The sequence below is a fragment of the Telopea speciosissima genome, chromosome 1 (assembly GCF_018873765.1).
Source record: "Telopea speciosissima isolate NSW1024214 ecotype Mountain lineage chromosome 1, Tspe_v1, whole genome shotgun sequence".
NCBI classification, from domain to species: domain Eukaryota; kingdom Viridiplantae; phylum Streptophyta; class Magnoliopsida; order Proteales; family Proteaceae; genus Telopea; species Telopea speciosissima.
Genome location: NC_057916.1, coordinates 7,737,423 through 7,765,013, shown reverse-complemented (window position 1 = coordinate 7,765,013; position 27,591 = coordinate 7,737,423). Strand labels below are relative to the sequence as shown.

The 27,591-nt window shown below is 40.2% G+C and overlaps 5 protein-coding genes across 5 annotated transcripts; 2 read left to right on the top strand and 3 right to left on the bottom strand.

Annotated features, from left to right (window-relative positions):
- Nucleotides 1-971: 971 nt before the first annotated feature.
- Nucleotides 972-2,197, bottom strand: LOC122648875 (probable xyloglucan endotransglucosylase/hydrolase protein 23). Its single transcript, XM_043842167.1, has 3 exons — nt 1,889-2,197; nt 1,544-1,737; nt 972-1,416 (listed from the first exon to the last, which is right to left on the bottom strand). Exons 1-3 carry the CDS (start codon nt 2,171-2,173, stop codon nt 1,014-1,016), a joined length of 882 nt encoding a protein of 293 aa, XP_043698102.1. The 5' UTR covers nt 2,174-2,197; the 3' UTR covers nt 972-1,013.
- A 3,485-nt stretch (nt 2,198-5,682) lies between these two features.
- Nucleotides 5,683-6,982, top strand: LOC122648874 (probable xyloglucan endotransglucosylase/hydrolase protein 23). The gene is made up of 3 exons (XM_043842166.1): nt 5,683-6,047; nt 6,199-6,392; nt 6,520-6,982. Exons 1-3 carry the CDS (start codon nt 5,748-5,750, stop codon nt 6,920-6,922), a joined length of 897 nt encoding a protein of 298 aa, XP_043698101.1. The 5' UTR covers nt 5,683-5,747; the 3' UTR covers nt 6,923-6,982.
- Nucleotides 6,983-10,366: 3,384 nt separating this feature from the next.
- LOC122648735 (3-oxo-Delta(4,5)-steroid 5-beta-reductase-like) lies at nt 10,367-10,867 on the bottom strand. Its single transcript, XM_043841958.1, has one exon. It carries the CDS (start codon nt 10,865-10,867, stop codon nt 10,367-10,369), a length of 501 nt encoding a protein of 166 aa, XP_043697893.1.
- Nucleotides 10,868-12,982: 2,115 nt separating this feature from the next.
- On the top strand, nt 12,983-14,281 carry LOC122658380 (probable xyloglucan endotransglucosylase/hydrolase protein 23). The gene is made up of 3 exons (XM_043853313.1): nt 12,983-13,367; nt 13,519-13,712; nt 13,840-14,281. Exons 1-3 carry the CDS (start codon nt 13,068-13,070, stop codon nt 14,243-14,245), a joined length of 900 nt encoding a protein of 299 aa, XP_043709248.1. The 5' UTR covers nt 12,983-13,067; the 3' UTR covers nt 14,246-14,281.
- A 2,543-nt stretch (nt 14,282-16,824) lies between these two features.
- LOC122667884 (glutamate--tRNA ligase, cytoplasmic) lies at nt 16,825-24,185 on the bottom strand. The gene is made up of 6 exons (XM_043864356.1): nt 24,012-24,185; nt 21,094-21,190; nt 20,789-20,942; nt 19,104-20,227; nt 17,248-17,715; nt 16,825-17,043 (listed from the first exon to the last, which is right to left on the bottom strand). Exons 1-6 carry the CDS (start codon nt 24,149-24,151, stop codon nt 16,825-16,827), a joined length of 2,202 nt encoding a protein of 733 aa, XP_043720291.1. The 5' UTR covers nt 24,152-24,185.
- Nucleotides 24,186-27,591: the final 3,406 nt, after the last annotated feature.

Here is a 27,591-nt window from a genome sequence, read left to right as displayed (position 1 = left end):
CTCATCTTCACTCAGGAGGTGTACTTGGTCCTAGTTCATGCACATCACAATAGGGGAACACGAATGCATCCACCTCCCTTTTCCTGCGACAACAACCTTTATTGGTTCCCTGCGTCATTCGCTGCCGGAATTTTCTTGATCTCCCATCATCATACACACCATATGCGACACCACTACCTCTACTACTTGTTCACAAACTTCTGCAATCTATTTTACGTTCTTTGCCTGTTTTTTCTCTTTTTTCCTGTGTTGGAGGAATAGACGATATTCTGGCTCGTCACTCCTTGCTTACCAGGTTGTTACACTAATGGGAGGAAGAAACGATATTCTGGATCGTCAATATCCTGGATCTTCACGCCAGAACTTTCTGGATCTCCCATCACCAACTCATGTTGCTAGTAAGAAACATAGCAACAATGTCATGAACAAGTAATGGTTAAGTCCTATCAATGCCACTCTCTGGGTGTCAGAACCTAGAGTGAACTGTTAATACTGATTGAAATCAATCGAAAGAACTCGGACCGGATCAGAGTGATCGTTATCGGATTGATTTTGGATTGGGGTATTATGGTACTGACTGAAACCAATAAAAAAATGATTATGAGGTTATGAATAGATGAAATGATTATCCATTGACCTCACCTCAATATTAGTGAGAAAATTTATGATTATAAGAGGGAGTTATTATAAATCAATGAGTATGAGGTTATAATTAGGAAAATATTGAATTATGTAACAATGCTTCCATTGATCTCCTTGTTTATAATATAAAATTAATTGGATATTTAAATGAATGATTTGATATTAGGGTTCTTTTATGATTTCAATATTAGTTATCTTTCCCCCTATAATGATAAACAATAATTTCACTTACAATTAAACAAATAAAAGAATTCAATTGAAGTATATAGAATTTACAGAAAGGAGGTGGGAGAGCAACAATAAATGAATAACAGAAGAGGGGCGAGCAACTCCAGTGGATCGTGGAGCCTTAAGCGTGTAGGTATATTTATCTAAGATTGAGTGATGGCAGTACATTCGGTAGGAAAGCCCTGAGGAAATCGTTTCGTGTCGGTGCAGTAGTTGTAGATCATATAGTTATTCTGGACCCATTTCAATCTCTGTTGGCTCGTCGAATCCAGCTGCTGAGAGTACCAGTTGTTGGAGGAGGCAGAATTGGAGTTGCAAGAAGACGACCCAGATGAAGACCAAACACAGGCATTGGCATTGAAGTTGCGGTAGGAGGCGGTGAAGGGAGCTTGGGTCCAGTCAGTCTTGATGAGACCACCTCTGGTAGCCCAGTCATCTGCATTCCAGAGACTGGAATAGATCCTCATGGGTTGGTTTTTTGGGAAGGGAACACCCTTTGATTCTAAGTTCTTGAACTCTCTTATGGGAGTCCCATCCACTGAGAATCTGAAAGTTACGAAAACAAATTAATATATACCAATCAGATCAGAACATTAACAGAAATGGTACTCATAAATTCAAATTTTGAACTTTTGATGGATGGATGGATTAATATGAGTAAAGCTTTACTTACATGATTCTTTGGGGATTCCAGAGGATGGAGTAGGTGTGGAAGTCCGCAGTTGGGTCGAACCAGAGATAAAACTGCTGCTCTCTGTTGCCTTTGCCTTGACTGAACACGTTAGTATGAAGAATGTAAGGATCTCCACTCAGGTTCCCCAAGAATTCGAAGTCGATCTCATCCCACGTTGCCCCTTTTGAAGATAACTGCAGCAGAATTGAGAAATTAGATATATAGGAGGACTTTTTGCCTATTTTTGTTAGAAAGATGGAAACTTTATATGAGGAGTTGAGAACAGCTAAACTAGTAAAGGGAAGGAGAAGGGAGGAGTAAGTAAGTAAATGGGAGGTTACATACATAATAAGCGGTGACAGTGCCAGCAGAGTTGCCAGAAACGAGCTTGATCTGCATATCAATCTTCCCAAACAGATATTCGCTATTGGATTGGAAACCAGAGCCTGAAGCTTTGTCAAGAGACAGAGTGAGAAGGTCCCCGTTGTTGAGCATCTTGGCACGACCATCGCCCCAAGTGATGGCGAAATCTTGGTTCAAATTACTAGCAGAGACAGCCATTAAAGAGGTGCCCAGTAGGACACACACCATCACTAGTGAAACAGGGAAGGAAGAAGCAGCCATGACCATGAGAGATACAAAGAGTGGATATATGCTGAACTAATAATTAGGGGCAAAGTTGTTTGATGTAGGTCCGCAGTGAGATTGGGTTGTTGTGGTTGAATTGTACAAGTCTATACATATATATACACAATGGGGAAGCAGAGGAGAGAAGTGAATTAGTGAAGCGAAGAAGAAGAATAAGAAGAAAGGCAGTGGAAAATTCATGGGCTCGCAATTTGAGAGCATCGAGTGAAGTTTGAGCTGTTCACAGTTGGAAACGAGTAGGTAGTAAGGAGTACCAGCCTGGAAAGGAAGGTTCCCAGTTCCCACAGAAATTGATAAACTCTTCTTCCAAACTAAGTATGGATATTTACTATAATGGTGAGGTTTGGTAGAAGTGGAGAAACCCCTTGGATTCGAACTAAGCCAGTGAGGGACGGAAGCAGGGGAGGTGAGATTGGTGACGTTGGATCGTGGAGTATAAAAGGGGGGTGAGCTAGGAGTGGTTAAGTAGTGGGCTTCTCTCTCGAGAACCAAGGAAAACGACACGTTTTCAGAGCAGGAGGGTTAAAGTTAAGGTCTAAAGTGGATAAAGATCATTGGGGGTTACCTGTACCTTTGGGCCTTTGGCGGTGTTCTGTCTGGGATTTGACTATTATGATGCGTTGACCTGCCACCTACTAGGTTTTTTTGATCCAGTTTTGGTTTTAGTCATAGAAAATCTAGAAACATTGGTTGGTAAGTTGCGGGCACAGATTTGTCTCTCATTTCGCAATGGAGAGTCGAAATGACCAAAACCCCCCATTTGACGCGATGGTGCATGAAAACCCTTCTCTTCATTTATAACAAATTTTGTAATTAAACTTGAAATTTTGGGACCACTCTCAAAAGTGAGATTCCATCCAAAAATCGATATAAGATTAAGGGAAGTAGTTTTCTGTCCAGGAGTGTGGCCTACGTTAGCACTTCCATGTGTCTATCTTTCTCCGCTTTAAAATAAGAGAACAAAGGTGTCTTTTTCAATGGGGGAGGAGAGAGATAGACTCATGGGAGTGCTAGCATCTTAGTTCGTAAGTTTAGAAATGGCAATTGAACGGGAACGGATACGTATGGCAATTAAACGGACTAGATGGTAATAATATTTTTCAAAAATCCGACTTCATAAAATACATACGGTAATAATATGGTACGCGTTTAATACGGGTATAATACGGCATAGACGACAATAATACTTTTAAAAAAACGGACATATATTCATTATAGAACATGCATTCATCACCTAATAAACAAAATAATATCATGATTTTATGAACTAAAATAAACACAATAATATAATATGCTATATAACTTCTCTAAGATTATCATTTAACATACCAAAATATCAATAATCTAAAAGAAATGAATGTAGATTGTCTGAAAATGAGATGAGCAAGTTGATTACCTTATCATTAAATCATTCTTCCAACATTACATTTCTTATTATCTACAATGAGATAACCATATATTTTTAACCAGATGTGTTCTTGTGAAGGGGGATGAGTTCCCACTTTCCACTAATTAACCAACACAAGACAAGAGGGAGAGTTCCAGATATGGATCTCCACTGTACACATTAGCTACAAGAGACAGAAAAACAAGAATAAAATAGAATAGAGATTGAGCCGTTCTGCCAATATCACACTGCATTCATTTGCTTCACTACCATCATCAAAGTTCAAAGACCGAGAGAAACAAGAGGAGAGTACAAGACTTAAGTGCCGCTTTGTTGAACGGAGATGGGGAGGATGATTGGAGATGGAGGGCGGCTACTGTTGCCTGCTACGGTTGGATGTTCAACGCAAATCGAAAGGGACGAAAGGGAAAGTGAAATCGTTTCCCTAAATTCTAATCTTTTGGGTATTTTTTGTTTTATTTAAAAAAAAAACGTATAATATGCTTATTATATGAGTATAATATACTATTGATTAAAAAATGTATTTTTTAATAAAATATGAGAAAATACGGAGACGGGAGTATTATACGTTTAAAAATTCGGATACACGTATAATATACGTAGTATATGCATATTTACTAACTAAGGCTGGCATAGGCCACAGTCCCGAACAGAGAACTTTCTCCCTACAATTAATTACGTAATTTCTATAAGTGTATTTAGAACTTAACACCTTCTTTTAGTTGCCATTCTTCTTATTTCTGAATGGTTTTTAAGATAGGGACAGAAAAGATCTTTTAAAATTAAATTGAGGTGATATCATCATTATGTCATCAGCAAAAACTGTCACACGGAAGGATAAAAAACAGTAAGATAGGAGTGTCAATTAGAGAATCAAAGCTTCAACAAAAATCAATGCAATTAACTAGGCTACGATGGTCACAAATCCACTCTTAGAATACAAGTTTACTAATTATTTAATACTTAATTTCATTGTCCAAAATCCAAAATAAAATTATAAGTAAATGAAAAGGAGAGTGGATGGGGACGAGTTGGGGATCTGGAAGTCAGTTGGGCCTTGGAGGGACGCGAAGCCCCTGTTTTGGAGGCTGTCACTGCAATCTTCCCAAGAAGAGTGAGATGGGATAATACAGAGAAGAAGGATGAGGAATAATACTGGAGAGAGAGAGAGAAAGGTCCATTGTGCAACAGTAAATGTTGCTTCATTGTGACCAATGCTATAGTGTTTTCAAAATAATGGGTTTGGGAATAGTCCCACATCGAACAGGTGAAGAAATCTTTTTGGGTATATATAGTAAAAGTGTAATGCATCTTTTGAATGTGTCAGAAGGATTTATTACGGTGACTGTGTGAAGATAATTGTCCACGCGTGTGCGGGCAATGGGTTGTAGAGGCGTTGGTATTTTATCATAATGTTGCATGTAGATCACATATCCAAAATCTTGAAGTCTGTTTTGTTTTTTCAACCCACTAATAAGGAGTTTGAATGGAAAGGAAAGGTGCCAGCCTGGGTTGGTCCATTTAGGCCTCCTCTATCTTTGTTTAAGTATATAGATGTTCCCATGAAGGAGAATTTGGATCCTTTACCTCTGTAGCTGTTAAGTTAATAAGGCTTTTTTAAGTTTCTTCCATTTTGCAATTTGCACTCGTAAATTAATCCTCCTAAATGGATAGTAGTTGGTGTCGTCCAATAAACGATGCCGGTTGGCGCAGCAGAGTGGGAAGCAGCTTCCTGATTTCGTCACCAACTCCGCAACTCCACTCCAATTGGAGGTCCCAATGCGCCTTGCCGCCGCGTTTGATAGTTTGGAAGAGTTTATCGGTGTCTACGAGAAGTGGAAGTGGGAACCTTCCTTTCCTTTCCTTTGCTGTCCAGGCTGTAACTTACTCAGCTTCCAACTGTGAGCAACTCAAATTTCGTTCTTGATGCTCTCAGCTACCGAGAGTCCCAATGAATTTTCCAGTCCCTTTCTTCTTCACTTCACCAATTTTTTTTCTCTTGTCTGCTTCACCCTCGAGTATATATATATATATATGTATAGACTTGCACTGCAACCACAAATAAAAAATCCAGTCCCATTGCAGACCTATATCAAACAACTTTCCTCCTAATTAATTAGTACAGCATATCCACTCTTTGAATTTCTCATGATCATGGCTGCTGCTTCTTCTTCTTCTTCTTCTTTCACTGTTTCACTAGTGTTGGTGTGTGTCCTACTGGGCACCTCTTTAATGGCTGTCTCTGCTAGTAATTTGAACCAAGATTTCACCATCACTTGGGGCGATGGTCGTGCCAAGATGCTCAACAACGGGGACCTTCTCACTCTGTCCCTTGACAAAGCTTCAGGCTCTGGTTTTCAATCCAATAACGAATATCTGTTTGGGAAGATTGATATGCAGATCAAGCTCGTTTCTGGCAACTCTGCTGGCACTGTCACCGCTTATTATGTATGTAACCTCCCATTTACTTACTTACTCCTCCCTTCTCCTTCCCTTTACTAGTTTAGCTGTTCTCAACTCCTCATATAAAGTTTCCATCTTTCTAACAAAAATAGGCAAAAAGTCCTCCTATATATCTAATTTCTCAATTCTGCTGCAGTTGTCTTCAAAAGGGGCAACGTGGGATGAGATCGATTTCGAATTCTTGGGAAACCTGAGTGGAGATCCTTACATTCTTCATACTAACGTGTTCAGTCAAGGCAAAGGCAACAGAGAGCAGCAGTTTTATCTCTGGTTCGACCCAACTGCGGACTTCCACACCTACTCCATCCTCTGGAATCCCCAAAGAATCATGTAAGTAAAGCTTTACTCATATTAATCCATCCATCCATCAAAAGTTCAAAATTTGAATTTATGAGTACCATTTCTATTAATGTTCTGATCTGATTGGTATATATTAATTTGTTTTCGTAACTTTCAGATTCTCAGTGGATGGGACTCCCATAAGAGAGTTCAAGAACTTAGAATCAAAGGGTGTTCCCTTCCCAAACAACCAACCCATGAGGATCTATTCCAGTCTCTGGAATGCAGATGACTGGGCCACCAGAGGTGGGCTCATCAAGACCGACTGGACCCAAGCTCCCTTCACCGCCTCCTACCGCAACTTCAATGCCAATGCCTGTGTTTGGTCTTCATCTGGGTCGTCTTCTTGCAACTCCAATTCTGCCTCCTCCAACAACTGGTACTCTCAGCAGCTGGATTCGACGAGCCAACAGAGATTGAAATGGGTCCAGAATAACTATATGATCTACAACTACTGCACCGACACGAAACGATTTCCTCAGGGCTTTCCTACCGAATGTACTGCCATCACTCGATCTTAGATAAATATACATACACGCTTAAGGCTCCACGATCTATATCAACGGACTCCACAGGAGTCGCTCGTTCCTCTGTTATTTGTTGTTGCTCTCCACCTTCCTTTCTGTAAATTTTATGTACTTCAATTCAATTATTTTATTTGTTTGTTAGTACGTGAAATCATTGTTTATCATTATTTAAGAAAAATAACTAATATTGAAATCACAAAATGAATTCTACTATCAAATCATTCATTTAAATGTCCAACTAATTTTATATCTATCTTTGTAGTTATTATTACGTGAGCAGCCCATGTGACTGCGGTGAACCCCTCAATAGGGAAGTTTGCGAACAAGGAGATCAATGAAAGCATTGTTACTTAATTCAATATTTTCCTAATCATAACTTCATATTCATTGATTTATAACAACTCTCCTTACAATCACAAATTTTCTCACGAATATTGAGGTCAATGGATAATCATTCACTTATGAGAAAATTATTTGGGCACCCCCTGTACTATGGTCTAATTACTTATGATTACCAATGTTTTAAATAATTACTTGACACCTCCTAAAACCCAGGACGGTATTAGGTCTGCTGTTAGTGTTTAAATGAAAATATCCGTTTTACCTTTATCATCTATTCAATAGAAAACAGTAAAATGAAAATTACCAAATTGCCCTTCTTCTTCTTCTCTTTCTTCGTTCTTGCTTCTTCCTCCTCCTGCAAACAACCCACGAAAGCTGAGATTGGGGAAACCTCATAGTATAACACTCACGAGCCTCCTCTGTGAAGCCATCGAGGAGCTGCAGAGATGAAAACAGCTCCTCTCTCCCCCTTTCTCTATTTTGTCGGTGACAAAAGATAGTTCGTCATCTGAGAGATTTCTGATTCTCTTCCTTTTGGCAACAATCTTCTAAAAGCCCAAGTGCTGCTTCACTCCAAATCTCATCTCATCTCTAAACCCAGATGACGTTTCACTCTCTTCTTTTTCTTCAAATGCAGACTCAAATGAATTACTATTAATTCAAAAGTAAAATAAGGACAAAACAGAATTTTAGTTAAGGAGGACGATATAAATGGAAAGTGGAGCATTAATAAAAAGTGGAGGATTAATAAATTAAAGCAATAAACTGAGGGAAGAAGACAAGAGTCTTCAACCTCACGACTCTATCATGAACAATGGCGGAAATCAGAATCGTTTAGATGGAAGTAACCCCTCATACGAACCCAATTGACAGGGGATTTTAGAACTCCATGCCCCAATCTAGAGCCTCTGAAATCTAGGTATTGACTCACCTAAATCGCAAGTCCAAAGTATGATCCCTACATATGAATCTGTACCTGGCGGTAACAATGGAGGTGCAAATCTGACGCGCAATGGAGTTCAGGGTAGGGAACAGTTTTGAGCCACGGGAAGAAGATCAAAGCCTTTGTATCATAGTGGAAAATAGGGGAACAGATCCAGCCTCTGTATCATAAGATTGAGCTGAAGTTCTGCATTTGGTTTTGGTTTTTAGTTTTGAAGAGAGCAAGAAAGAAATCGGGGGAACAGAGGGAAAAATAGGGGAACAGGAAGAGAGAAGGAGAGAGATGTCGTGAAATCAGGGGGCAGAGAGACCAAATCGGAGAAGAAAAGAGAGAAAACGAAAGGGGTTTCAACCGTTCGGAATGGTTTTCGTCTTCAGAAACTCAGAGAAGCAGTCTGATTGGAGAAGTTTGCTCCTTTGAGGCAAGGATTTGATGGATTCCAAGCTTCGCTGGAGTTCTTTCTTAGCCGACGAATCTTGTAATCGCAATCAACTTCAGGCTTCATCGGGACTTGAAGTTACAGTCCATCCCCAAGAACCCTAGAACCCGACTTTGTATCAATTTTTAGTGTTATTTCAATTTTGTTTTCCATTCCACGGGCATTGAACAATCGTGTTGCAGATGCGATGCAGTAGTGGGTAGGAGCGGTGGGGTTGCAGGTGGAAGAAGAAGGAAGGGTAAATCTGTCATATGTCATTTCACTACACCTTAAAGGTAGTTTAGATATTTATTAAATATTTAACCCATGGTAACAGTGATTGACTAATAGACAGGGTTACTTGAAAGAAGTGGTAAACTATAGGGGGTGTTCAAATAATTATTTCAAACGTTGGAGAAACTAAATAATTAGGCCATAGTACGGTAAACTATAGGGGGTGTTCAAATAATTATTTCAAACGTTGGAGAAACTAAATAATTAGGCCATAGTACAGGGGATGTCCAAATCATTTTCTCTTCACCTATTCATAACCTCATATTCTGAAACCTGAAAGTCACTGGAACCCATTCGGACCTTTGTGTGAAGACAACTCGGTTGGTGTCTTGCCAGTATATTGCAGGCTCACCCAGGAAGTCATGGGTTTGACTCTCCTGTGTTCACCCCCGAACCGTAGTTGTAGTCCTAATACAAGATGCTGGACCATCTTGTATTAGTAGAGTATATGATCGGTTCTCAGATGGCAAAACGGAATGAATTTGACAAGAGTAACATACGCCATCTAACTAAGTATGGATATCTACTATAATGGTGAGGAGGTTTGGTAGAAGTGGAGAAACCCCATGGATAATGGATTGGAACTAAACCAGTGAGGGACGGAAGCAGGGGAGGTGAGATTGGTGACGTCGGATCGTGGAGCTGGGAGTGGTGAAATATTGGGCTTCTCTCTCGAGAACCAAGGAAAAGGACACGTTTTTAGAACACGAGGCTTAAAGTTAAGGTCTAAAGTGGATAAAGATCACTGGGGGTTTACCTTTGGCTGTGTTCTGTCTGGGATTTGATTATTGAGATGGGTTGACCTGCCACCAACTGGGTTTTTTTGATCCAGTTTTGGTTTTGATCTTAGAAAATTTTAAACATTGGTTGGAAAGCCTCGTGCACAGTTTTGCCTCTCATCTCACAATAGGGATTCGAAAGGACCAAAACCCGGGTCTTCTACTGCCGAGCTGTTCCTATTGTTGTGTGCGCCTCAGACACAATGAGGTGGTAAAAAGACCGTCTTAATTTTGCACGAGTACTTTGTTCGAGTGGGGGTAAAGCAGTCTTCACTACCTCATTGTGTCTGGGATGCACGAAGGGCAGCTTGGAAATAGAAGATCCGGATCCCAAAACCCCCATTTGACACGATCACGCATGAAAGTCATTCTAAGATTCAATAAAAAAATCGATAGAATATTAATTACATAATTTCTCATCATCACCGATCCTCTCTTTCGGATCCATATCTTCTACTTCCAAAGTTCATACTTCCATCCTACTCTCGTCGCCTCTCATTGCGCTACTTGGCCTGACAACCATCCAAGGGTTGTTATTTAAAAAACTCGAATTATTTTGAAAAGCACATGAGATCTATTTGAACCATCTTAACCCCCAAACCAACCCACCCAATCGGTTCAAAACAAACCAAACCGAATCCATTTCACTGATCTGCCTGGGTTTATGCAAATTCCCAAATCTGAACCTCTCCATCGCTCCCTTCTTCTCTGCCGACGATGCCTCTCCATCGCTCCCTTTTGTGATGTTCAGCGATCAGATCGGCATCGGAAGCCTCAGAGTAAAGATCCCAAGTAGATTGAGTCCCAGGAAACCTGAGAGGCTTACCCTCGTGTTTACAGATAGCGGCATTGACGCAGAGAGTTCCGATGATGTTCATCAAGCTGAAAGCTGAGAAGCCAAAGATGCAACTAGGGCGAAGGACAAACCATGTAAAGCTGTCCTTTTTCTCGACCTCTTCTAATAGAATATCCTCTAAAGTATAGTAGAAATTGGGGGTAGGCAGACGAGGGAGATCGTCGTCGAAGGGAGGATCGTGAGGATGAGCAGTGCCTGAAATCAAATCTTCAAAGGAGCCCAGGTAGTACTTGGCGCATGTTTGCAGGCATATGTGTTGGAGATTGGGAGCGTTGGGAATCACAGCTCGAAGGACGTTGCGGAACATGGCATCGTTGATCTCGCAATTTGCATACCCAAACCCAACCCAGTATTTCCAAAAAATCCAAACCCAAATCCTAACAAAAATGGGTTTCAATCTCCATCTTTGTTCTCTTTTGGCTCCTCTGTTTCTTGTCTTTCCCATTGTTCAGTCCATGCTACAAAAGCTAAATATGTTCTTCCCATTTTCTCTTTCCATGTTTAATGTTTTAATTTTCTTTAACGGAATCGACTGAAAAAAAATATAAAGATGCTTCTTTCCCCTCTATTTGAGTTCATGATTTGTGGGTTTGAGTTGTTATGGGAGCAGTCGAGTAGAGGAAGGGAAAAGAGGCTTCTGGATTTCATATTCATGGCTTGGTGGTGTAATAATACTTTGCTTTTGGTACTCAATGCGAGTGAAGAGAGTCATGGCCTTGTACTTGCTAGAAATCTTTTGAGACACAGATATATAGAGACTAGAGTGAAGAGTGATTCTCCCAATTTTCTCCTTTCTCCTGTATTCTTTTTTTTTTTTTGTTCACCGTAGTAGGAGACTGTTGAAAAATCTTGACCAAATTAAAATTGAAATCTCCTCTCCCTTGTTTCAATGGAAAACGTTCCTATTGCTTTTGTTTTAGGTTTTAAAGTCTAACCACAGTGCTCTACTTCCGTGAATTCGGTGGAAAAACCTTGTAGCAGAGCAGCCGAGAGGGAGGAAGAAGGCGATGGCCCAAATCGATTTGAAACCCTAGCTAATGAGTGTGAGTTTGAGTGAAATGAACCGGTCGGGTGGGGTTGGTTTGGGGTTTAAGATGGTTCAAGTAGGATGTCATAAAATTTTCAAAATATTTTGAAATTTTTTAATCTCAACCATTGGATCATTGTCAGGCCAGGTAGCACAATGAGAGGTGACGGAAGTAGGATGGAAGTACGAACTTTCGAAGTAGAGGATATGGATCCTAGGCGGCAGGTGAGGCCACTAGGACATTGCACTCAAGGTGACCAGGTTTAGTCTTAATTTTGTTTTTCTCTTTCTCTTCTTCCGCCATGCTATCAACGGAGCACTCTTTGGGAGTGTTAGAATGATATTTCTATAAGTGTATTTAGTACTTGGAACCTTCTTTTAGTTGTCGTTCTTCTTATTTTCAAATGGTTTTTAAGATAAGAGCGCAAAAAGATTTTAAAATTAAGTTAAAAGTGATATATCATTATATCATTAGCAAAAGCTGTCATTATCATGAAAAGATAAATAAAGTATGATAAGGGTGTTAATAAGAAAATCCCCTTTCTAGGAAATCAAAATTCAAAACTTCAACAAAAAATCAATGCAACTAACTGGGCTATACTCAGGTCACAAATCCACTCTTAGAAATTAGAATACAAGTTTACTAATTAATTATTTAATTATTCAATATTCAAAATAAAATTATAAGTAAATGAAAAGGAGAGTGGATGGGGACGAGTTGGGGATCTGGAAGTCAGTTGGCTCTTGAAACACTAGAAGTCAATCATGGTCCGACCCACAAACCAACCCATTAATAGAGTTTAAACAGAAAGGAAAGGTGCCAGCCTGGGTTGGTCCATTTAGGCCTCCTCTATTAAGTTTATTATATGTCTCAAGTACTTTTATCTTTGTTTTCAAGTATGTAGATGTTCCCATGAAGGATGGGTCTTCCTTTACAAAAAAAAATTTTTAAGTTTCTTCCATTTTGCAATTTGCACTCGTAAATTGGTAATTTAATCCTCCTAAAGGCTAAATGGTTAGTAGTAGTTGGTGTCGTCCAATAAACGATGCCGGTAGGCGCATCAGAGTGGGTAGCAGCTTCCTGATTTCGTCACCAACTCGGCAACTCCACTCCAATTGGAGGCCCCAATGCGCCTTGCCGCCGCGTTTGATAGTTTGGAAGAGTTTATCAGTTTCTACGAGAAGTGGGAACCTTCCTTTCCTTTCCGTTCCAGGCTGTAACTTACTCAGCTTCCAACTGTGAGCAACTCAAATTTCATTCTTGATGCTCTCAACTACCGAGAGTCCCCATGAATTTTCCAGTGCCTTTCTTCTTCGCTTCACCAATTTTCTTCTCTTCTCTGCTTCACCGTCGAGTATATATATGTATAAACTTGCATTGCAACCACAAGTCCACAACAACCCAGTCTCACTGCAGACCTATATCAAACAACTTTCCTCCCAATTAATTAGTACATCATATCCACTCTTTGAATTTCTCATGATCATGGCTGCTGCTTCTTCTTCTTCTTCTTCCTTCACTGTTTCACTAGTGTTGGTGTGTGTCCTACTGGGCACCTCTTTAATGGCTGTCTCTACTAGTAATTTGAACCAAGATTTCACCATCACTTGGGGCGATGGTCGTGCCAAGATGCTCAACAACGGGGACCTTCTCACTCTGTCCCTTGACAAAGCTTCAGGCTCTGGTTTCCAATCCAATAACGAATATCTGTTTGGGAAGATTGATATGCAGATCAAGCTCGTTTCTGGCAACTCTGCTGGCACTGTCACCGCTTATTATGTATGTAACCTCCCATTTACTTACTTACTCCTCCCTTCTCCTTCCCTTTACTAGTTTAGCTGTTCTCAACTTCTCATATAAAGTTTCCATCTTTCTAACAAAAATAGGCAAAAAGTCCTCCAATATATCTAATTCCTCAATTCTGCTGCAGTTATCTTCAAAAGGGGCAACGTGGGATGAGATCGACTTCGAATTCTTGGGGAACCTGAGTGGAGATCCTTACATTCTTCATACTAACGTGTTCAGTCAAGGCAAAGGCAACAGAGAGCAGCAGTTTTATCTCTGGTTCGACCCAACTGCGGACTTCCACACCTACTCCATCCTCTGGAATCCCCAAAGAATCATGTAAGTAAAGCTTTACTCATATTAATCCATCCATCCATCAAAAGTTCAAAATTTGAATTTATGAGTACCATTTCTGTTAATGTTCTGATCTGATTGGTATATATTAATTTGTTTTCGTAACTTTCAGATTCTCAGTGGATGGGACTCCCATAAGAGAGTTCAAGAACTTAGAATCAAAGGGTGTTCCCTTCCCAAAAAACCAACCCATGAGGATCTATTCCAGTCTCTGGAATGCAGATGACTGGGCTACCAGAGGTGGGCTCATCAAGACTGACTGGACCCAAGCTCCCTTCACCGCCTCCTACCGCAACTTCAATGCCAATGCCTGTGTTTGGTCTTCATCTGGGTCGTCTTCTTGCAACTCCAATTCTGCCTCCTCCAACAACAACTGGTACGCTCAAGAGCTGGATTCGACGAGCCAGCAGAGATTGAAATGGGTCCAGAATAACTATATGATCTACAACTACTGCACCGACACGAAACGATTTCCTCAGGGCTTTCCTACCGAATGTACTGCCATCACTCAATCCTAGGGACTCTACAGGAGTCGCTCCTCTGTTATTCATTCATTCATTGATACTGTTCACCCCTCCCCCCCCCCCCCCCCTTTCTTTCTGTGAAATCTATGTACTCAAATTCTTTTATTTGTTACACTAGTAAGTTGTCATTTGAACAACACGAAAAAACTACTCTCATGATCATGTAATGCAATCTACAAAAATGAAATTGAACTGCTTTCTTCATCTAAAAAGAACCCACTAGCTTGTATAAGAAGAGGGATGTCCATCTGCATTCCCCCAGTTACAATGAATGAATACATTCCAACAAAAAGTGTAACATGGGTCTACCCCAAACTCGACCCACTTTTAGATGTTGTATTTGAAATGATTTTTAACATTCAAAACACATCATTTCAATGTGATTTCAGTCTTATGACTGTTGGTGTTGGGAGGAGGCAGTCGATAGGCAACGCAATGGCTTAAAAGAAGAAGAAGAAAAAAAAAAAAAAAAAAAAAAAAAAAAAGGGTTAATAAAACGCATCTTTTGGACTGACTCTCTTGGACAGAAATGTCCAAGAAGCACTTCTACTCTATAACTAGATGACATCCTGGTAATTTGGGGGGTTGATTAATATAGTGTCTTCTACTTGTGTTCACCTCTCTCTTCACAGGTTTAACCAATTTTGCATACTGTTTTGAGATGTTTCTTAAGGTCTTTCTCATCTTTTTTTTGAAGCTACTCCAAGAGTCACGACATGGTCTAGTTAATGAGTACAACATCGACTGGAAGAGCTTAGAGGGGCTATTTCATCTCAAGGATTGATGTGTAAAGGCCCAGTTTGCATCATAGGATGCATCTACAATCTCAAGGAAAGTTACCGGTAGCATGACTCAGGTCTACTACGTCTTTCCTTACGATTATGATTTTGTGGTTGCAATATAAAGGCCTGATTTACATCATACGAGGCGGCTACAATCTTAAGAAGAGTTATAGGAGACACAACTCAGCTCCACAACTTCCCTTACAATTTTGACTTTGTGATTGCAATGGCCTTCAAAAGTTTGATAAACTACAAAGGTCTCCTACATTGTTGTGGTGTAACACTATGGTTGCTGAGTGACAGCAAACAAGTTCATCTCTAAATATCCTAAGTTTATCTTTACTACGTACACTAGATCTAACATAGGGCTTTCCCTAGAAGTTTGAAACTCAATCCTTGCTTGAGAACCTTAACAACCAGATCCAACCCTGGCTTGATAATCTGTGCAACATATGTAAGATGGCTTATGTTACTCTTGTCAAATTCATTCAGTTTTGTCATCTGAGAACCCATCATATACTCTACTAATACAAGATGGTCCAGCATCTTGTATTAGGACTATAACTGCGGCTAGGGGGTGAACGCAGGAGAGTCAAACCCATGACTTCCTGGGTGAGCCTGGAATATACTGGCAAGACACCAACCGAGTTGTCTTCACACAAGGGTCCGAATGGGGTCCCGTGACTTTCAGATTTCAGAATATCAGGTTCGGTAGTTAGACCTGCTTCACCAGCCTGAGTTACATCTCTACCAAAACAATGATTGAGCCCATTGGGCCTGGCAACTGCACTTAAATACTTTCTTTGAATCAATTGGATTATGGCACTAACCTGTTCTGCTCATGGAAGCCATTGATGATGGGTAGGGCAGTGTTTCCTGTAGAGAAACGTGGCCTCTGCACAGTCATTAAGAGTGCTGAGTGGAAGCATCAAGTAGGATATCATTTCTGACTTTCATGGGGCCAAGGCAATCATTTTGCGTGGGTGCTACACTTGCCCACAGTAATCATTTCTCATAAATATGGGGGTGGTCCCGGTGGTCATGAGACTTTGGTAGAAGTGGAGAAACCCAAGGGTGGTGGGATTTCTCTACGAAACTCAGAACTGAACCAATTAATGAGAGACAGATGCAGGGTAGTGAGACCGTGAGATTGGTGACGTTGGATTGTGGATGATACACGGGGCATGAGCTGACAGTGCCTGGTAGGTGGCTAGACATTTCCAGATGAGGAGGCTTAAACTTTGTTTATTTTATTCCCCTACATTTAAACTAATACCTCTCCTACTCCCCTTGTATTTTTAAAACCCTAAATTACCCCTATCCAGGTAGCTCATCACCTTTAATCGGCTGCCCCATCACCACAACCTTCCACTCCACCTATCTTTTGAATCAAGTTTGCTCCCTTGCAGACTTGATCAGTTTCTTCATCTGGTTCACCTGGGTTGTGTAAGAAACGTCGGAAAGAAACTACAGAGTAGATTGAAGATATCATGAATATGAAAAGACCAGAGACATCAAAATAAGCTTCCCTGAATATGTATGTAAAACTCAAGTTGAAACTCCGGCCAATGGGGACCTCACATGTAATCAATCTCATGGTAGCAGTCGAAACTGCTGTCTGAGATCTAAACAGAAAGTAGAATGTTTGAGTAACAGCAGGGAAAGAAGAGGGAAGGTCAGAAATGTATTCCCTTCCAAGACAACTGAAACGAGGCCAGTGGCTACAGCTTGATATATCGTTACACTAAGCAATTGTTGCTCACGAGTTGGTCAAGTTTGGAGATTCTCTGATCATCTGAGTGATGCTTGTTGCCTACCATCTGGGATTGCAAATAGAACAATAGGCTTTGAAGATCTAATAAATGGAACATCACACCTGAAGTAGCCCTTCCTCTCCAGCTGTATTACCTCCCCACGCTTCAGGTTGCGCATGTTGGAATCCCCAAGTGCAGCAGTTTCCTTTTTTGTACAAGGGTTAAGAACATCAAGAAAATCCTCCCCTTCTTCCAGCTGCAGTATCATCATAACAGATACAGAGATCAACACTAATATATGTTTATAACTTTTACAAAGCACAGATATCAAAAATGAAATTATAAGACCAGGAAGCAATAAGGACAATTGAGGAAGAACATGAGGCGCTTTTTTTTTTTGGGGGGGGGGGGGGTGTTGAAAGACAACAAAAACAACCACTAACTATTTTTAAGCATTTACCTTCTTCTTGGTGATCAAATAGTCGAACTCAAACAAGGATAGATTAACAAGCTCATCCATTACAGGTAGCCACGTAAGCTTCAACTTGGTGGTCTTAACAGAGCCTTCAAGGTGCAAAGCTCCAACCAATCCAGTGACATTTCCATCTTGGTCCTTTACAATTTCTTTAGTTATTACATTCCCCCAATCCATTAAAGTTATCTCCTCACTCTGTGAGACACAGAGTGCATCAGCATGATCTATCCATATTTTCTTCGTGTATGTTGTAGCTTTGCTTCCAGCCCCTTCATATTTCTTATGCCTAGGTATTATACGGACAAACGGTTTCTCAGGTCCATCCATAAGGGTCAACATCACACGCTGTTCTTCAACTACTGCTGTATGCCTAGGACATATTGGATCAATTATCTTCTTATTAATGGTCCACAGTTTGTCCCACTCCATGAGATTGAGATTTTTCGAGGCGCCCTAAAGCCCAAAAAACAATGATATCAAAGTGCAGATTAGCCTTTCAAGCATTTAACAGAGTTCCGATGTAACCAAAATTAACAGAAATGAAACAAAAGAACCATAGAAAGTACAGCAAAAAGAAGTCATAACTATAAATTTGCATGCATAGGGAGATTCTGAGATTGCAAATCATTGGCAAACTACATATTAAATTTGAACAAATAATCGTAACCATACGCTTAGTGTGCTATACAACATGCCAGCTTGTTAGGATAGAAGAGTCTGGCAGTTTAAACCACAGACTATTCAAGACCCCATCTACACCTCCTAAAACTTAACGTGAAGGGAAGCCAGATAAGATGGTAATTGTGTGCCACCAACGACAAGTGATTTCCATGGTTGAATTCGGTTTTTCATCTCCTTCAATTGCTTCTCTTTTATGAACAGGTTGAGAATGAGTTCTTCATATCTTGAATAGGGCTTATCCAATGCCGACGGCATTGTTGCTGTAGTTGTTTTGGACCCTGAGTGTCTATTAGAATAGCTTGTCGAAAAATACAAATAAGAGAAGTGTATCCAAAGGAAAGTCATAATAGGTTAAGGTTAAACTAGATATTGTAATGGTTATAAGCCAACCCTTGTTGATGCTTAGAAGAATGATCCTAGGATCCACTGAATAGAAGCGAACTATTGGTTTGTGTAATGGAAGAAAGACCACTGATCTGTTTGCCCATCAATCCCCCCGCCCTCCTTTTTGTTTTTTTTTTTTTAGGGGGGGTGGGTGTTATCATTATGAAAAGCTGTGCACATTAGATGGTGAAGATGATCCCAGATAGGTTCAAAAGAGTTATTCATGAAATACGAACAGGTTGAGTATACCCCATACAAAATTATTGGCACTGAAAAAAGTGCCAATTGTGTGTGTGCATGTGTGTACATATGCATGCATAAATGTGCAGATACACGGATGGAGAAGGTGGAATAGGGAATGGCAGGGGAGAGGTAGCCAGGTAGATTAGGTTAAGTATACCCCCGCCAAACCTTCATATGCACCTGGAAAAAAACAAGCAGCAAGTGCATGAGGTCAACTATGACCCTGAAGTGCACAGCAAACAGTCTACCAATGTAGAACATTTATAACATAAATTTAAAAGGAAAAAAATAAAAATATGGGAAAAAGATCTCTGTCCGGGAGTGTGGCCTACACCAGCACTTCCATGAGTCTATCTCTTTCCTCCCCATGTGAAAAGACACCTCTGCCCCCTTGTTTTAACGAGGAGAGAGATAGACACAGGGGAGTGCTGGCGTAGGCCACACTCCCGGACAGAAAACTGCTTCCCTAAAAATATATATAGAAAATATAAAAAATTCACAAATCACATTAGACTGCCAATATGATATCTCACCTGTTCCAGAATGAATTGTATCAAGGCTTCAATCTTCAAACCTCTTCGCACTATTCCTTGCACAGTTGGGAAACGAGGATCATCCCATCCATCAACTTTTCCATTTTGAACAAACCAAAGAAGCTTCCTCTTACTGAGAAGTGTGTATACCATATTCAACCGACTAAATTCATAAATGTGAACCTTGCGCAATCCCATATCCTCAAGAATTCTGTAATACTGCGCGTTCCGATCATGGTATTCACTAGATCGTAGAGCATGTGATATACCTTCAAAAGCATCAACAAAAGGACATGCAAAATCATATGTAGGGTATATCTTATACTTGGACCCAATACGATGGTGAGGAACTGGGTTGCACCGATAGTACACTGGATCTCGAAGTGACTTATTTGGGTCTTGCATGTCCAGCTTACCACGGAGACAGCACTGCAATCCCCTATCAGATCCTGCAATCATCTCTTTCCACAATTCCAAATTCTTCTCAGGGCTATTATTCCTAAATTTTGATTCAATACCATCCATCCTTTCTTTCTGCATCTGTTCCCTGGGTGTATCATCAACATAAGCCTTCCCTTGATGTATCAATCTTTCAGCCATTTCCATCAACTGTGGGAAGTAATCTGAAGTGTATGTAACCTTCTCGTACTTGATGCCCAGTGTCTCAATGTCTTTTAGCAGATTGTCAACAAATTCATTGCTTTCTTTTGAGGGATTGGTGTCGTCAAAACGAATAATCATACGACCTTGGTATCTTTGAGCAAAATACTGATTCAAGAGTGCAGCTTTTGAGTGCCCTATGTGAAGATACCCACTGGGTTCTGGTGCAAACCGCAAGCAGACCTCTCCAATTTTAGCATCGGGAAGATCAACTTCAAATGTGGGTCGAGTGCCAACCTTCCCCTTCTCATTACTTTCCCCATTCACACTTGTTGATTGATTAACACGCTGCTCGCCTTCCTTTGGTTTGATCATTAATGGCTTTCCAAGACCTCTTTTCCCAATATATACCGCTGTGAATTCATTTAACAATACATTGTATTCGGCTGCTATTGAATTGAACCAACGGACTAGATTTTGGTATTTCTTCGACTTTCTTAAGCTCTCCCATCTTTGTCCACTACCTGTAGACCATAAAATAGTAGCATATTCCAAATGTAACCAATAATTAAATACAAATGACAAAAAAGCACCTATAAGGAAGACTGAAAGAAAGATCAACAACATAATAGCACATTTTGGTGCGAAAAAGAATTTGGGGAGTAGGAAGGGGTGGAATCATTACTTAGGCCACAGTGAAGAACTTCGGCAAAGAGCGTTAGGATGGGCATGGACCGGGGAGAATCACTGGTTGTTATGGCTACATTTTGGCAATGAAACTTACTATTACAGAAGCTGATCATGTCAGATGATAATTAACCACCCAGTCCATGAACAAATTAACTGAACTTACTACTCACTACTGGACAGATTGCAGTAAATTATGATTTTGAACATCCAATTTAATGAAGATCCAGAGTCTGGAAAATCTTTTGGAATTGGTCAACCAAACATTCAGGTGTCACTATTCCCATTGTTCACCATACAAAAAGATACCAAACACATCAGACTGTCATGAATGGCCTCTGCTTGCAGGAAATGAGAACAGAAGTGCAGCCAAATAGATCCAAAACAGAAATATTTACCTGCAAGACCAGCCCAGATGGCAATATCTGCAACAGACAGACTACTACCGACCAAGAAAGTCCTCAACAATAGATAGTCATCAACATAGGAACAGCCACTCTCAAATTCAGAACCACGAGAAAAGATAAAGGCATATTCTAGCCATTCATCGATCTGAAAAAAAGAAATATGAAACTTATATTAGCAAACTTATAATTGAGACTTTGCACCAAGGATGGAGAGGAAAACTTGGGTAACTGTATTAGTGCATTCAAACAAGTCATCCAAAGTATTAAAGAGATTTTGCAAATTCACCAAGCAACACCTGGCCTGCTTCCAATGCATCCTGCCCGTAGAAATTGGGAATAGCTGCCACTCGACCAAGATAGCGTAGAAGTACAGTGGTGCCACGCAATTTCAAGCTGCAAACGGGTCAAAGAAATGTCATGACCGAGAGGCGAAAGTTCAAAGGAACTCTCTTTTTTAACATCAAATCCATCAAGAAAAGATCATGTCCATACAAACAGTCAAGTTGCTGATATTGAGTCATTTGGGTACATGAAGAACACCAAAGTAGACTAAAAGCAGTAAATCCACCGAGGGAGGGGGGGAGATGTCCTCAAATCTCCCTAATTCTGTCTACTACTTTTATTCAATATGGCGTACTAGGAGGTAGCACAGCCAAAAAATAGAGCCTAATCAGCGGCCTGGAAGTCTATGTGTGCACCTAGCTCAACCTCTCCTAGGCAAGGGTCACCTGGACCACAGTACACCGCATGGGAAACACCTTGACAACACAACTTCGAACGGAACTAAAAGAGAGGAAAAAAGCCAAAAGCAGAGATAATCTAATGTACAATAGATTTCACTAAAATGAATTCATTGCAGCTTTTTATTAGCATTTAAGGTTTAATTCATGTTGAATGGTTAAACTTCAAATTCTATGAAGCGACAAAATGAAAATGCTAACCTCACAGCTCCTTTGAGATCACAGTCCAATCACATGTCAGGTAAAATCTTATTAATTTGAGAAAATTACTTGGACACCCCCTGTACTATGGCCTAATTACTTAGTCTCCCCAACGTTTGAAACAATTACTTGAACATCCCCTGCAGTTTAGCATTTCTTTCAAGTAGGTGAAGTCTGTTAGTTTAGTGATGATGTTACCGCGGCCAGGTAAAAAAGCCCTAACTTTTACCACAAATCCTTGCTGAAACACTATCTCCTATATGTAACCCTAACCTGGAACCTCCACCGCAAGCCACGGCATTAACAACGAAGGTGGTGCCAACGACACAACAAATTGGGCCAGAAGAAGAGTGCCAAAGGAGGGATAATCGGTTTCTGTCTGACGAATTGATCTCATCCTTGATCTCTTCCACTACAGACTCCTCTTCCTCTAACGAATCTTTTGCCCTCTCTTTATTTTCTCCTTTTCCCATTACTACCTTCGTTTTAAGTTTTCCAAGTTGCTTATGGCAGATGGGTTTTGCATCTTCTGGCGTTTCAGAAGTAATTTATTGTAGGACACTGGGGCAGGGATAATGGGTTTTTCTTCTATTGTTTTTTCTTTGGTGGGTAAGGGAGGTTTTGGTTTCTTGTGCTATAGGTGGGGTTGAGAATGGGAATTTTGTGGTAGATTTCAGGAGATAATTTGTGGGTTTGTGTCAATATTGTTATATTTTAGGGGATTTGTGATGGTTTTGGACTTGAGATTGGTGGTTTTCAAGTCCAGTTTAGTAGTTTTAAGGGCGGAAACTTTTAAGCGATTCAGTTCAAATTCAAAAGTTCGCAACAGTTTGGCTATTTGAGAGCGTTTCAGAAGCAGATCGAACACCTTTGGATGCGGTTATTTATTTCTTTGGCAGGGATTGCTGCGTTTTTGTTGACTCTGTTGGAGGATTAGGGTGGTTTTAGCTTGTCATTGGTGGCGTTACATTTGTAGTTTTTCCGTCAGAAACGTTATGGGCTTGTTTTAATTTCCGGAGATGAATTCGAATATGCAAGATTTTTTCTGAGTTTCTCGGTTCCTGGTTTGAAATCACAGTGAACTTGAAAGTTGAAACCCCTTTCAAAGAGGAAATCATGAGCTGTTAATGAGCGTTATACTATGAGGTTTCCCCAATCTGAGCTTTCCTGGGTTGTTTGCAGGAAGAAGAAAAATAATTTGGTAATTTTAATTTCACTGTTTTCTATTGAATAGGTGATAAGGGTAAAATGGACATTTCCATTTAAACACTAACAGCAGACTAACACCGTCAGGTTTCAGGGGTGTCAAGTAATTGTTTGAAACATTAGTAATCGTAAGCAAAATGGCCATAGTACAGGTGGTGTCCAAGTAATTTTCTCTATTTATTTTATATCCCCCTTACTTTCCAGGGTTTCCCAATGCCCAGGATCTGATGTGAACTGTTCAGATAAGCCAGTGAGGCGGCCATTTTGTAGGTTAGCAAATACAAATTAAATTGTGATGTAGTTCAAGAGAACAAGAAAGGCAGTAACAAACTGAACCAAGAACGGACTAATGAGTTATTTTGAGTATCCAATGGGTTGTATAACTTGTATGGGTCATGGGCTTTATATTTTTGGGTTTACTTTTGTAATGGACCAATTCTATAAGCCAAAATATTAGGGATTTAAGCCATATAGTCATATACGATATTAAGTAGTTACTTTTATTTTATAATGTTCTAAAATAGCTTTCAATTTTGAAGAAGACTTAGTAAAGGATTCACACTACCATACATAGGGGTTTTCTATTTTTCTTTGAAGTTGTGAGATGCAGTGACAGTGAGAGGCCCTGGTTGAGAGACCCTGGACCGAGAGAGTCCCCTATCCCTCTTCCATATCCCTTTCTTCTTCTTCCCTATCCTTTTATGTTCTTCTTTCATATGTAAACAGAAAAAAGTGAAATAAAAAAAATTTAGTTATTCAATTTGTGTTCTTCCTTATTTTATTGATCCTGTAGCAATCGATCTCCCACTGGTTTTTTCCTTGGTTCGAGGTTGAGTTTGCATTAAATAGCTATTTAGTAACAAATGAAACAAGGAAGAAATAATCAATGCTTCTCAAAATAGTTGCCCAATGATAAAGAGTTAACACCAAATTAGTTCTTAATGCAAGAGAAAACCCTATCCTTCATTCCCATCTCTTATAACATCAACAAAAAATGATCTCAAAATTTGAGCATTACAGATTCGAGAAAGCTTGAACCATGAGCATAGCAAGGATTGTAATCATACCCACAACTGAACTGAAAAAACGGAGTAGAGCCAGAGGGAAGACTAGAATCAGGAGTTATAAAAATGCCACCAATCTTTGCCGCAGCAATGACTGAAAGTGGAGGACTATCAGCAGCAAAGGATAATGTCATCTCCATCATATTCTGCAAATGAATAAAGCAATAAATAATTAAAGATAAAATAAATAACATAATGAAAAAATTTCGGTCACTCAATGGCCTTCAAATGGGTGGCAATGAGCTGGGGCAAGTTGGGTTCAGATCTTGTAGCCACCTAAAAGAATATCCAAGCATCCAACACATTTGTTAAATGGATGAGAAAACAAACCCCCACCCCCCGCCAAAAAAAAAAGGTAGGAACCAAATCCTCCATCTAATTCAATTAGTCAGTTACTTATTTTCCTTCATTTAATTAAATAATTACAAAGACATACATTCATAATTTACCTGCACAATGACACCCACCCCAGAGACCATATCAAACTGAAAAGAAACCATAAATCGTTGCCCTAGCCAAACATACCAAGCCCAGCCTGACAAAAAACAACACCTCTAATAACCTCTCCCTCCCCGGTGTAACCCAACAAAGAAGAATTCTAATTTTTAAAACTCTTCTTCCCTCTCCTCATATTCCTTCCACCTCACTCTCTCGCAAGCTTGTGGAGGTTTCTCATGGAATCAAATTCCAAGATACCTACAAACAAACTCATTCCTCAATATAAAAAGTCCTTTTTGATCTTCTCTTCTGCACACATGCTGCAAAGGAGGATCAAACACCCCCCTCCCCCAAAAAAAAATGCTGCACAAGAGGACATGAAAATCAAGAACAGTACGCGAAAGGAGAATTCCTCCAAAACCCATTCATGGACAATTCCCTCAAACCCCATTTTACATATATAGGTTTCACGTTTCACCACAGTAAGTATAAGAAATGAACAGAACAAACCAATCATCAAACTCCAAAATTTGAAAAAGCTTTGGTAGCATCTTACCCCCCATAGGGGTGTCAACCGGTCAGTCCCAGTCGGTTTTGGTAGGGCCTGATCGGGCCACACTAATCCTATCACTAGCACCATACCACTCGATTAAGGAATCTGGCCTGTATGGGTCAGGCATGAACACGATTAATATCGCCCGGTCGGCTACCGGTTTCTAATCATGCTAAATTGGCTGTAAACAGGCTGTTGTAGCATTTTCCTCTAAATGGGCCAGCTGACGAAGGGGGAACATGATTCTTGGGGTTGGCGATCTTGGGCTCGACAGAGGAGCAACAACAAGGTTACTGTCTATTTGTTTGAGAAACTTCTCTACTTAAATCTAAAGTCCTTTATAAAGCTCTACAACTCCAGAAATCCAAAGCAAAAGAAAGACAAAGAATGCAGTATTCTTAAAGAGAGTAAAACCTCGAGAGGTGATGCAAAAAGAGGGAAGTGTAAGACAGGTTATAAAATTGATATAAATGGATCTATTTCCTTGCGGACCATGAAGAAGAATGTTAAGAACTGAAGTGAACTGTAAACACAAACTCCGTGTAAAGTTCAAAAAATGTTCCAGTAAAAGCACCAACATCTTTCTCATTTTCTTTTTATTGATAAACCCAAGAAATGTTATTAAAAATAACAAAACATACACAGAGATCATCAATTCACTAATCCACGAGATAACAATGCATAGAGTACCAAAACAACCCACAAAATAAAATGAAAGAGAGAGACAACTCAATACAGTCGAGTAGGAATCAGAGGCCCAATATGCTAAAGTCTTTTAGCAACGGATTCACAAGAGAATTGACAGACCTTGCCTTGATAGGAGAAGTGTTTAGCTTGGATGCCAGCACAGGGCCCCATCAAGAACGCTTAATATATCTAAAGCAAGCCATTAGTCCAACCAATAATCGTAGCAGAAATTTCTCTAACCACTAAACATGCAACACTTCTTTCTTGTCACGCCTCCAGAAATTTCAAACTTATTTTGGATTAGATGGAAGAGCGAAGGTGAGGTTAGGGTTCGGTTTGGGTTCAGGGATTGGGTTGGAGTGTATTAGACCTATTGGCTGCCATTGAAGGCAGTGACTACCTTGAGATAGGGAAGAATAGGGACAGGAAGACTTACCAGTTAAATTGCAAAGGGAGTGTTGGACTTGGCCTGGGAAATAGGGAGGAGCCAGGAGGGAGTGTTGAACTCCACGATAACTGAGACAGAGCGTCAGCAACGTGCCAACGCAGATGAAGCAGAAGCAGAAGCAGTAGCAGCAAGCAGCGGCTAGGATTTGTTCGACAGAGACGAGAGTGGAGCAATAGGGTCGGAAAAGAAGACGGAATTGGGAAATTAGGAAAATGAGGTTGGTGTTAGGGTCGTTTTGGGGTTAGTTTAGGGAATTTTTTGGTTTAATCGATTAGCTTAGGGCATTATTGAGAGAAAACAAGTAAATTAAGGGAAAATTGAGGAAACATGTAAGGCAGACTGTTCGATCAGAGGACATACATTAAGGCAGACCGTTCGACCAGGCATTCACCGTTCCAATTTTCCCTTACTACCCCTCATGAGTTTCATGCTAGATCCCAAAATAATTGTAGAGTGAAATGACAATGAAGACGAAAAGATATGTAATACCTTTCAATACATGGTCAGATAATCACATCAGATTTCTATCGTGAAGTGAAGCAGAAGAATTCATTAACCAAATCCATCAAACAAAACAACTCACCAATGAAGAACTCCAGGCAACCATTTTTCTGAGTTGGAATTTAGGATTTACTTAGGGAGAGAATTTTCATACTACTAACCTCTTTCAAGACGTCAACAGAGTTGCAGAGAAGAGCTCCGAACACCAATGGCGATCACTGACAAAATTACTGTTGCGTCGGCCTTCAGCTGAGTCGTTCAAAGCTTTCAGATCCGTCACAGCTCCATGTTGATCGCTGCTGCGGCTGCTTCTGCAGTTCTGCGCCACTGCCTGCGCCGGTGATGCTGATCTCACAATCGGTCTTCGGAGACAGGTTGAGGGAGTGGGAGCTTGAAGTGATAAGGGTTTGTGACGAATGAAAATTAATTGACGGATTAGGGTTTTTGGGGAATGAAACAAGGGATCGAGATCAGTCATTGAACGGTTTGAACCCGTTTTTTTTTTTTTTTTCTCCAATTCATAAAATACGAACATTGTCATCTGATTTAAGCCAATTTGGCCATTCGTATTTTAATTTTAAACTAGGGGTGTCAATGGGTCGGGTTGGGCCGGGCCTGCCCTAAACCCTAACCCAACCCTAGAGGTCTTAACCTAAACCATGACCCAACCCAACCCTGGCAGGACCATGAAACCCGAAACCTGACCCCACCCTACCAGGGTTTTTCCTAACCCGACCCGGCCCTGATCAACCCTGATAGGGTCGGGCAGGGTCGGGTTGGCCCTGATTGACCCTGACCTTGACTTTATTTATTTATTTTTATTTTTTTTGCAAATGGTTTTTCTTATGCCTGTAATTTTTACTATGTCAAAGTTGATCAGATTGTAATTTTCTAGGATTTGTCGGCATTGCAAGTAAAATATTTTAACTTAATTTGAAGCAGTAAAAATGAACACC

Coding starts and splice junctions, on each gene's coding strand:
- LOC122648875 (XM_043842167.1), bottom strand. CDS start 2,173: ATGGTCATGGCTGCTTCTTCCTTCCCTGTTTCACTAGTGATGGTGTGT. Junction 1,738..1,888: donor GCACTGTCACCGCTTATTAT/GTATGTAACCTC, acceptor ATTCTGCTGCAG/TTATCTTCAAAAGGGGCAAC. Junction 1,417..1,543: donor TGGAATCCCCAAAGAATCAT/GTAAGTAAAGCT, acceptor CGTAACTTTCAG/ATTCTCAGTGGATGGGACTC.
- LOC122648874 (XM_043842166.1), top strand. CDS start 5,748: ATGATCATGGCTGCTGCTTCTTCTTCTTCTTCTTCTTTCACTGTTTCA. Junction 6,048..6,198: donor GCACTGTCACCGCTTATTAT/GTATGTAACCTC, acceptor ATTCTGCTGCAG/TTGTCTTCAAAAGGGGCAAC. Junction 6,393..6,519: donor TGGAATCCCCAAAGAATCAT/GTAAGTAAAGCT, acceptor CGTAACTTTCAG/ATTCTCAGTGGATGGGACTC.
- LOC122648735 (XM_043841958.1), bottom strand. CDS start 10,867: ATGTTCCGCAACGTCCTTCGAGCTGTGATTCCCAACGCTCCCAATCTC.
- LOC122658380 (XM_043853313.1), top strand. CDS start 13,068: ATGATCATGGCTGCTGCTTCTTCTTCTTCTTCTTCCTTCACTGTTTCA. Junction 13,368..13,518: donor GCACTGTCACCGCTTATTAT/GTATGTAACCTC, acceptor ATTCTGCTGCAG/TTATCTTCAAAAGGGGCAAC. Junction 13,713..13,839: donor TGGAATCCCCAAAGAATCAT/GTAAGTAAAGCT, acceptor CGTAACTTTCAG/ATTCTCAGTGGATGGGACTC.
- LOC122667884 (XM_043864356.1), bottom strand. CDS start 24,151: ATGATGGAGATGACATTATCCTTTGCTGCTGATAGTCCTCCACTTTCA. Junction 21,191..24,011: donor TTTTTTCAGTTCAGTTGTGG/GTATGATTACAA, acceptor ACCCGTTTGCAG/CTTGAAATTGCGTGGCACCA. Junction 20,228..20,788: donor CATCTGGGCTGGTCTTGCAG/GTAAATATTTCT, acceptor TATGGTCTACAG/GTAGTGGACAAAGATGGGAG.